At 39.6% G+C, this 10,787-nt stretch overlaps 1 protein-coding gene across 1 annotated transcript; it reads left to right on the forward strand.

Moving 5' to 3' along the window:
* Positions 1 to 5,921: 5,921 nt before the first annotated feature.
* mrps15 (mitochondrial ribosomal protein S15) lies at positions 5,922 to 10,785 on the forward strand. Its single transcript, XM_035750712.2, has 8 exons — positions 5,922 to 6,220; positions 7,542 to 7,607; positions 7,689 to 7,764; positions 8,000 to 8,048; positions 8,247 to 8,331; positions 8,440 to 8,498; positions 9,213 to 9,404; positions 9,900 to 10,785. The coding sequence occupies exons 1-8, from the start codon at positions 6,046 to 6,048 to the stop codon at positions 10,008 to 10,010; spliced, it is 813 nt and encodes a 270-aa protein (XP_035606605.1). The 5' UTR covers positions 5,922 to 6,045; the 3' UTR covers positions 10,011 to 10,785.
* The last annotated feature ends 2 nt before the right edge of the window (positions 10,786 to 10,787 follow it).

Here is a 10,787-nt window from a genome sequence, read left to right on the forward strand (position 1 = left end):
CATGCACTAAGAAATGTAAGTCCTCTGCTGGAGGTGTAAAACACAAAAGGGGACATGTTTGCATTGGTTATAGTCTTGTGAAGGCTGGCTGAATTCTGGCAAATAGTATGTTATTTTATCTCAGCATGTGTACAGATGGTCCCTTCTCCCTGTTTTTAGTTTGCTTGGAAATGTTGATACTGCAAACTGTTATCTGAGGAGACTGTGTAACCAAGCATTTATAGTGGCTAAGAAATGCAATAATTAACGTAAAACTAAGATCTAAAAGCTGAGTAGGGTGTGTTGGGTTGGGGCGCTGCAGGGTGGTGGACTCCTAGGGACAGGACAGGCGATCCAGATATATTGTGTGCAAGTAAAAAGTGTTCTTCAGTACTATTAGTCCTATGAGATTAATTATATGGAGGATTTACTGATCATGTTTTTGAATGTATATTTGAGGTATGTGTTTTTTAAATTTGTTTTTGTTTCCAAATCTTTTCTTTTTTTGAGTGAACTGGGAAGGAAATTGTGTTGGGAGAGAGAGTTGAGTAATTGACTAGACGGGTGGGGGTCTGGCGTACTGGTGGCGTGTGTGAGCAAGGAGGCCTACAAACCTGACTCAGTTACAACAGTTCTGTCAGGAGGAATGGGCCAAAATTCACCCAACTTATTGTGGGAAGCTTGTGGAAGTCTACCCGAAACATTTGACCCAAGATAAACAATTTAAAGGCAATACTACCAAATACTAATTTGTTTGTAAACTTCTGACCAACTGGGAATGTGATAATAGAAATAAAAGCTGAAATAAATCACTCTCTACTATTATTCTGACATTTCACATTCTTAAAATTAAGTGGTGATCCCAACTGACCTAAGACAGGGGATTTTTACTAGGAATACATGTCAGGAATTGTGAGGGGAAGAATTAGTTTAAATGTATTTGGCTGAGGTGTATGTAAGGTGTATGTGAGGTGTATGTAAACCAACTTCAACTGCGTATGTATGGAGCCTAATGTATTTACAGTTTTATTCACGATTTCAAGTACTGGTGACAAATAATGCATTCCGATTATTGCAAAGATTGTAATGGACATCTATGGTGTGTGTAAAATACTTTTTTGAAGGTTGTATTGACTATGATGAGCTAATGCTAAGCTATTTGCCAGTGGCACCATGTTTGTTGACATTATACAATGCATTCTGGGTGTCACGCAAATGTAACATATACGCTGGGAGTCAGGTGCAGAAGTTAAAGAAACGATACCGATAAACAGAAATGAGAAGCATACAGAACGTGAAAGAAAACAATACTACTTCATGACTGATGTCAACTGAGGGCTATATAAAGGGGGAGTAATCACAGACAAAATTATGACCAGGTGTGCGTAAAAATAGTTGCCAGGACCAGTGGTTAGTAGACCGGTGACATCAAGTGCCGGAGGGAGGAAGCAGGATTAGACATGACAGTTGTGGGATTCTGTGTTTTACATTATAGCCATTACCATATATATGATTACATATCTGATGTTGGCTGTGTGAGGTATCTGCATTTGTGCACTTGAGCATCATCATGAGATTAAACAACTGCTTGCTACATCTGGTTGCCTGTGTGTGTGTGTGAAAAGAACTGAGCAACATGGTGTGACTTGCATGTTGCAAAGCGGTGTACTGTTTGCCACATTTGCCTTGCCTGTCTGTGTGTGACAATATTGAGCACATGGTGTGATTTGCTGCATGTTACAAAGTTGTGGTTAATCAGGTACAGGGAGGGGAGGCTCATCACGAGGTTTGATTGAAATGGAAAAATACTGAATAACACAATAACAGATAACGGGACCTAAGTAGTTGCAGTAACTAGGGTGTGATACCAGAACAGTGAGGATCTATACATCGACAGAGGGTGAACTCCAAGAAGCGCCAAGAGGCTAGGACTAGTCTGAGCGCCTGCGATAGGCTGAGGAAGTCTAAACCACGCTCAGCCTCTACTGTGATAGGCCAACAGACGGGTTGGAACTATGTTATCACAGTATAAGAACAGCTGTTTATGTACATCCTGTCAGTTCTCTGTTTGCCCTGCGAGGTGGGACAGTGAACCCGTATATACGAAAATTGCATTTACCATTTATTGCTTGAATTTAATTCAAGATAATTAACGACAGATTCTGACTTTTATTCTTCCTGATAACGGATTTGAAAGACGCAGCCCTATCACAGTCAATGTCTGTCAGACCAAATATGTTATAATTAAGTGGAGGAATGGTTCACTCATCTTTTGAGTAAACTAAGTGAATGAAGGGAAGTGAATGATTGTAGAGGACACACCCCCTTCAACATGCACAAGGCAAACAGACCAAACTTATCTTGTCTCCTCTTATTATCTTAGGTTGACTCGAAAAAAACAAACGTGGTGGCGTGCACAAACTATCCATCTTCGGATTACTTACAATTTTTAGAAAGTGTTTTATTCAATTATTTTTATCAATGGTGAGCTCACCCGTAATGTGATGAATTGTAAATAATTGCCATTCGATAATTCATATTGTGCTTTCTGTCAGCTGAGAGTTAGCTAAATATGACCGCTTGTGTTACATCAATCTTACCTTAGTTAGCGCTAGGACTAATGTAGCCTACATTTTCCGGTTTGGATGATTGTGATAATGCTTTTGCTACTTCTGTGAAAGTCTGAACATTGCACCCCAAAATGAACTGGTAATATTCAGGACATACAGTGCCTTGCGAAAGTATTCGGCCCCCTTGAACTTTGCGACCTTTTGCCACATTTCAGGCTTCAAACATAAAGATATAAAACTGTATTTTTTTGTGAAGAATCAACAACAAGTGGGACACAATCATGAAGTGGAACGACATTTATTGGATATTTCAAACTTTTTTAACAAATCAAAAACTGAAAAATTGGGCGTGCAAAAGTATTCAGCCCCCTTAAGTTAATACTTTGTAGCGCCACCTTTTGCTGCGATTACAGCTGTAAGTCGCTTGGGGTATGTCTCTATCAGTTTTGCACATCGAGAGACTGACATTTTTTCCCATTCCTCCTTGCAAAACAGCTCGAGCTCAGTGAGGTTGGATGGAGAGCATTTGTGAACAGCAGTTTTCAGTTCTTTCCACAGATTCTCGATTTGATTCATGTCTGGACTTTGACTTGGCCATTCTAACACCTGGATATTTATTTTTGAACTATTCCATTGTAGATTTTGCTTTATGTTTTGGATCATTGTCATGTTGAAAGACAAAAAGCCATCCCAGTCTCAGGTCTTTTGCAGACTCCATCAGGTTTTCTTCCAGAATGGTCCTGTATTTGGCTCCATCCATCTCCCCATCGATTTTAACCATCTTCCCTGTCCCTGCTGAAGAAAAGCAGGCCCAAACCATGATGCTGCCACCACCATGTTTGACAGTGGGGATGGTGTGTTCAGGGTGATGAACTGTGTTGCTTTTACACCAAACATAACGTTTTGCATTGTTGCCAAAAAGTTCAATCTTGGTTTCATCTGACCAGAGCACCTTCTTCCACATGTTTGGTGTGTCTCCCAGGTGGCTTGTGGCAAACTTTAAACAACACTTTTTTTATGGATATCTTTAAGAAATGGCTTTCTTCTTGCCACTCTTCCATAAAGGCCAGATTTGTGCAATATACGACTGATTGTTGTCTTATGGACAGAGTCTCCCACCTCACCTGTAGATCTCTGCAGTTCATCCAAAGTGATCATGGGCCTCTTGGCTGCATCTCTGATCAGTCTTCTCCTTGTATGAGCTGAAAGTTTAGAGGGACGGCCAGGTCTTGGTAGATTTGCAGTGGTCTGATACTCCTTCCATTTCAATATTATCACTTGCATAGTGCTCCTTGGGATGTTTAAAGCTTGGGAAATCTTTTTGTATCCAAATCCGGCTTTAAACTTCTTCACAACAGTATCTCGGACCTGCCTGGTGTGTTCCTTGTTCTTCATGATGCTCTCTGCGCTTTTAACGGACCTCTGAGACTATCACAGTGCAGGTGCATTTATACGGAGACTTGATTACACACAGGTGGATTGTATTTATCATCATTAGTCATTTAGGTCAACATTGGATCATTCAGAGATTTTCACTGAACTTCTGGAGAGAGTTTGCTGCACTGAAAGTAAGGGGCTGAATAATTCTGCACACCCAATTTTTCAGTTTTTGATTTGTTAAAAAAGTTTGAAATATCCAATAAATGTCGTTCCACTTCATGATTGTGTCCCACTTGTTGTTGATTCTTCACAAAAAAATACAGTTTTATATCTTTATGTTTGAAGCCTGAAATCTGGCAAAAGGTCGCAAAGTTCAAGGGGGCCGAATACTTTCGCGAGGCACTGTAACTTTGTAAGGACTGTGTTTGTGCAAAATGTTTACGTGAAAAAACAGTGTGGCCAGCTCAAACGCTCACTGTTGTGTCAATCGAAACTGGACATTCTAAATAAACAATCTAATCACACCGGTTTGAGCATAGAGCTGTACGGACCACTATAGCATGATTACACCCGTTTGTTGGTATGTGTCAAAGGGTTAAACATATTTAATAATGATGACTGGACATTTTTTCTTACTTTTTGTTCCTAAGAGAGACGCCATATTGGATTGTGTAGAAATGCAGGAAATTAGCTTTATGCACCAAAAACATTCCCTCCCCCAGACCCCCTGCCAAGTTATGTTCTCCCCACTTCTAAAACCAAAGTAATGCCACAGACAATGCATAATATAGAGACATGTAATCGTATAAAATGTTAGTAAGGCTTGAAATTATTATGTTTTATGTATGGCTTCTTGCTGTCAATGTTTTGTCAACAAATGATTTGTAATTATGTTCCAGCCCCCCAACCATCCGCTCAAGAAACAAATTGGCCCGTGGCTGAATATAGTTGATCCCTGTTCTATGCTGACTCAGGCTTTAATAATTATTGTGAAGAAGTGCATCATTGAACTAACTGTATTCTGTAGTTAGTTACAAAACAATGGAAATGCAATTGTGTATTGCTGTTTGTCTGATATCCAACAATCCATGATCAGCAACGCTTACCATGAGAACATTTTGCAGAGATAATGGGTTGAGACAAACTATTTAGGCTCAGAATTACATGTGGTCCATTGTTTACCTTGTCATCAATGACATGTGGCCCATTGTTTAGCTTGTTACTTGGCAACGACCACAAGGGAGTTTCAAAGAGCTGTCAGTTTCAAGTTTTACTGTCACATGCACAAGTACAGTGAAATGCCTTTCTTGCAAACTCAAAACCCAACAATGCAATAATAACAATGTATTACTAGAAAATAAAAACAAATTGAAATACACAATAAAGTAAGTAAGTAAGAAAGCATACAATATACAGGATTCTCTTTTTGAAAAGTCAGTTCCAATACCATATTTACATGTGCTAGTCAGCAGTAGCAGTGTGAAATTAATAAAACACATATGTAAAGAGATGCCCTGGTGGCCGCAGTGCAATTTAGAATTAGCTCAAAAACCTACAACCCGCGACCAATACATTTTCACCAGCAGCATAGTTTTCAATGTAGCCCAATTACCGGAAAACTGCAGACATAGCAACCCGGCTCTGCTCCCTGCCCACTCAACCTATTTTTTTCCCGGCTTCCTGATAGTTTGAGATTATTTATTAAATTCTGAACATTTTAATAGCATGAAAATATTATGGTTGATGTTTTGGTCATTCAAAGGCTATTGTTACTTGGGAAATAGGATGAGTGTGCAATACCTTTAATGTATTGGTATTGGCCCTATACAGTTTACTATTTTTCACTCTTGCATAAAAAAAAGGATTATGTAAAAATGTAACTCGTTCACGTTAATAAAATAAATACTGTAAATACCAAGGATAATAACGCTAGAGTCTGTTTTGAATATACCGGTACGATTATTCAAGCATCCTTCTCATTTCCTGAATTGACTTCTCCGTCTGATTGGTTATGTCTAATCAAAATGGCGATCCTCATGTGAGGGACGAATGCTGTTTACTCGTTACATTTTGACCATTAATACCGGACATATATCAAATCATCTCTGAATCAGCCATGTTATCAAGCATGGCTTTAAGAAGTGCTTTTAAATCGACATCTGTCGTTCTGCGAGAATGTGGTGTTTTATCCAGGCTGAAAGGAACCTATGCGTCTCTCCAATTGAAACATGGGGCATTCACCTCTGTCACCACAGGGCCTTCACACAGCCACAATGAGACTGCATTGACAGGTAAATAAATATATATGTATACTCCTAATTTCACAGAGTAGACATGTGTGCTTGCGATATGTTAGTTAGCTAAGGAGGCCGTATAAGTCAATGCAACAATGAAACGTCTTTTCGATGCGCGCGGCTGTTAATTTTCTGCAATTGCTCGCATGCATGTCAACTAGCTAGCTGCACACGCCGAGCAAGAATCAAGGAACCATTACTGAAAAATACGAAATAGGTAGATTTTGTGTGAAACCCCACTTAACATCATCATCATCAGAACACCTCGTAAAAATGTTTTTCCATTAGTCATGTAGTGAGTACAATTCTTCCTTGGGTAGGCCAGGAGAGGGCACTGCAGCAATTAGCTAGGATATCTAGTGCACATATAGCTAATCACAACAGCAGCAAACATGATAGACAGGGACACGAGTTATTCTCTTTGTGTACACAGTGACACAGGCTTTCTATTTGGATAGGGGCTTTAAGAAGATTCACTACCCAATTGTCCTTATCATCCTGTGTACTAACTAGGCTAGATATATGGTTTCATTATAAAAATAGTTTACAGAAAATGTATCCTTATTGTATACTAATGTAGTGATAACTATAGCTAGTAGCTACCTATCTAACCAGCTGAAATGAAAGGAATATTTTTTTAACCAGACTGGTGTGAAGGTAATGCCATTTTAACCCAGACATATGACTAATACATTTCCTATCATTTAATCAGTCGGTCTACTATTAAGTGTTTTTTATGAAAAGGATGTGGGAACCAGAGTTATTTTCCCCAAAGGCCCCCTGCAATGTGTTTGCAGCAGCTTTTCTCTTCTCACTCCACCACTCTTGGTCATGTATGCAGAACATGACACTCAACTCTTGTTTCTATTATCTCAGCACTACAGTTCACAAAATGTAGGCGTACATCAAAACAAGTACTACTACAGTAAGATATCCCAACTCTTACTGCAAGCCATGTTGCTGCTGAACATGCTTACAGATGCTTTCTCATGCAGACACATACACCGAGTGTACAAAACATTAAGAACAGCTTCCTAATATTGAGTTGACCCCCCCCATTTCCCCTCAGAATAGCCTCAATTCGTCAGTGCATAGACCGCGTCGAAAAGCATTCCACAGGAATGCTGGTCATTGTTGAGTCCAATGCTTCCCACAGTTGTACCACGTTGTCTGGATGTTCTTGGGGTGGTGGAGTGCACAAAATGTTTTGTGCACTCAGTGTAGTTGCAGGCAAAAATCTGGCACCATCCTATGGTTCATAAAGCAATGGACTATGAGTAATTATGTATTGTTTGATAATTTGTTTAATTCTTACCAGGTATTGGGAGTTTCGCCATTCAGTCTGTGAGAAACTATGCCCGTGTCGTAAGAAAGAAGAAGCCAGGTATGGAGGACCAGGGTCAACTATTTGATCTAAGACCACTTGGATGTTTGATATTTACTGTCTAAGTTTTTTTTCCATCAGTGATGACAAGTCAGTTGAGTGATCTTCCTCCGACAATGCTGAAAATGGAATATGCCGCTGTTCCACTCGCTCAAACGTATGTACATTTAATTTGTCCAAACTTAAATTAAATGTATTTCATGTCATGCAGACATGGCTCATGTATGTTCAACTCTCCCATGTCCAAACAACTACAGCATTGAGATGATGTTGTTTAAAATAGTTATTCTGTCTTTATTTGTACAATATATAGGCCTACTCTGCCTTTGTACTATACCTCTACTATACAGTACATCTCTTCCTAATGCTGATCTATTATTATGTGTTTACAGAGCTGATGACCTTGTCAAAAGACTTCTGACACTGGAACTAGCAAGCCATGTATGTTCTTTTCACCTTGTTACTACGTTCTATTCATCTAGTCTTTCTCTTTGCGCTCATAAGAATAACTACAATAGAGTAACGACAGTTTGTGTATACCTCTGTTCGTTGCTGTAGTTTACATTATGATACGACCGTTTTTCTATACCTATGCTGGATATTGCATAAATAAAAAAACACCATGTTGTGTGTCACCAGAGCGAGAAGTTGAAATTGAAAACGGAGCAGCTGATTGCAAAAGTCCAGAGGGATGAAGCTGACCGCAGCTCTTCAGAAGTCAAGGGTAGGTTCCCGTTTTGGGACTAGTGAACAACCGTGCTTTTCCTCTGAGGAACCACTTTATTTCAGCAATCGTTTGTTCATTCCGTAACCCCTTTCTTGACCTTTTTAGTGGCCATTTTGACCTCCAAAATCCGAAACTACCAGGAGCACCTGCACAAACATACAAAGGTGTGTATGGGCGACGGGTAAATGCAAGACTGTAATTTTAAGTCCCTATAGTAACAGTGACGTGAATGCATATTATTTCCACACGTGTAATTTCCTATCCGCTCCCTATCTGGTGTGAGGTTTGTCAACAGGATTTCCTGTGTAGTGCATACACCCACCATGACATTTGACAGAGTAGTAGAGGTGGTGCTGCTGCATGCTGGGAATTTAAACTGTCACAACGTATACACGTAACATTGAATCAAACATTTTTGCAGACATATTGCAAAATATAACTCCTTTAGCACAGCTAAAATGTTAAAGCCAAGGTTAGGCAGTCTGTCACTATACTGTGTCTCACTTTTGTATCTCACTCCCCATACGCTTTTTTTAGTTTGGTTTTGAAAGTCTCAAAATCACTATGCTATTTTTAATTAGAAAAAAAACCTTCTCTATTATGTAAAATACATGTTCCCAGACTAGAGGTTTGACTCAATCTGTAGCCATGAAGAGCTGCGTTACAGCACAATATACATTTAAAGGCAATATTCTTGCGGAGACATCATTCACGGTGGTCAGCTCAATGAGATATTACCTTTACATTTCAATCGCCCTACAGTGCTGCTCTTCAGCGCTATGGATTGAATCTAGCCTTAACATTATTTATCTCTTTAAGCTTATTTTTTCTCCATTTGACCTCTGACTCTGTGTTTCGGCCCCCCATCTTTGTATCAGGACAAAGCGAACAAGCGATGGATGCTCATGGCCATTGACCGCAGGAAGAAGCTGCTCAAGCACCTCAGGGTAACGCGCTACGACGCCTTTGAACATGTCTGCCAGCAGCTGGGCATCACCTACACTTTCCCTCCGGAGTACTACAGACATGCCACCCGACGCTGGCTGGCCAAGAAGGCCCTGTGCATAAAGGTACACAACAAAACTCTATTCACTTTATTTAGTGCAATTTTCTAGCTTGGTTCCAGAGTGGTTTGTACTGTATGGTTGGCAAGACAGCACAAACAGATCTGGGACCAGACTAGCAATTTTCTTGTTACTATTTCTGCTGTATGCAGGCTGTTGAACCATGGCTTTTACCATTAGTCTAATGCATGACTTAATCTAAAAGTCAAAGCAAAGGTTTTTTATTTTATCTATATTTAACTAGGCAAGTCAGTTAAGAACAAATTCTTATTTTCAATGACGGCCTAGGAACAGTGGGTTAACTACCTTGTTCAGTGGCAGAATTACAGGTTTTTGTCTTGTCAGCTCAGGGATTCGATCTTGCAACCTTTCGGTTACTAGTCCAACGCTCTAACCACTAGGCTGTTTGCCGCCCCAAAAGAAGACATTTATAATTTGGTTGTTGTTGTCATTGTTGTTGGGTGTTTTTCTGTAGGTTTATCTGACTGTGTCCTTTCTTAGGTCTTCAAAGAGGTGCAGAAACAGAAACTGGAGCAAAGGAAGAAAATTAAGCAGACCCCTCCCCCCACGTTGGCAGAACCAGCCAGGACAGCAGCTACAGGAACCCAATAAACTGCCAGAGTATCCAATGTCTGTCTTACTCTATGCATTCAGTCTTGCTCTCAATGGACAAATTAGTTTTGCATGGCCCAGTGAGCGGGGTTTGCTCCTTTTCGACCATTCCATTTGTCCTAAGGAGAAATCTCCACCCACCCATGCCACCAGTTCATGTAAAATTAATTTTCCCATGTATTGTTATACTGTAATAAGAAACATGAATAACTTATTGTCTGTAGTACACCAAGTCTTCATTCTTCTTGTCCCTTCTGCAAGTAGATGCATCATCAAATAAATGCAGTGATGCAGATATGTGGTTTTGGTGTGGGCAATGTCTATGTGCTCTGCATATGTGACCTGAGAGTGTCAAATAAACCCACAATGAATAATTTAATACAATTTATTGTATAATCCATTTGTTTGCTCTTTTAAAAAAAAAAACTTTTATCTCATATAGTCACTTGTGTATGGTGATATGTAAATACCCCAATTGAGAGAGAAAACACTTCTACTTGATGCTGATTAAAATGCTAATGAAAGATGAGAAAAGAGAACATTACGCCCTATGGTTGAACTGTGGTTGAAACTGAAGTGTAAGATTAATCATATGATGACTTTCCTGAACATAGCTTGTAATCGTGTTTACGAGAACTGAAAGAACATCAGATATCTGGTGTTTATCGACCGACCTATGTTAAACCAAGGTTATACTCATGATCTGTCACCTGTGAATTGACCTTAAAACCTATAATACTGTGGAATGGTGAGGTCATTAAACAACTTAACTGTCCT

This window comes from Oncorhynchus keta, chromosome 34, assembly GCF_023373465.1.
Source record: "Oncorhynchus keta strain PuntledgeMale-10-30-2019 chromosome 34, Oket_V2, whole genome shotgun sequence".
Lineage (NCBI taxonomy): Eukaryota > Metazoa > Chordata > Actinopteri > Salmoniformes > Salmonidae > Oncorhynchus > Oncorhynchus keta.

Coding starts and splice junctions, on each gene's coding strand:
- mrps15 (XM_035750712.2), top strand. CDS start 6,046: ATGTTATCAAGCATGGCTTTAAGAAGTGCTTTTAAATCGACATCTGTC. Junction 7,765..7,999: donor GCTGTTCCACTCGCTCAAAC/GTATGTACATTT, acceptor ATGTGTTTACAG/AGCTGATGACCTTGTCAAAA. Junction 8,049..8,246: donor CACTGGAACTAGCAAGCCAT/GTATGTTCTTTT, acceptor GTGTGTCACCAG/AGCGAGAAGTTGAAATTGAA.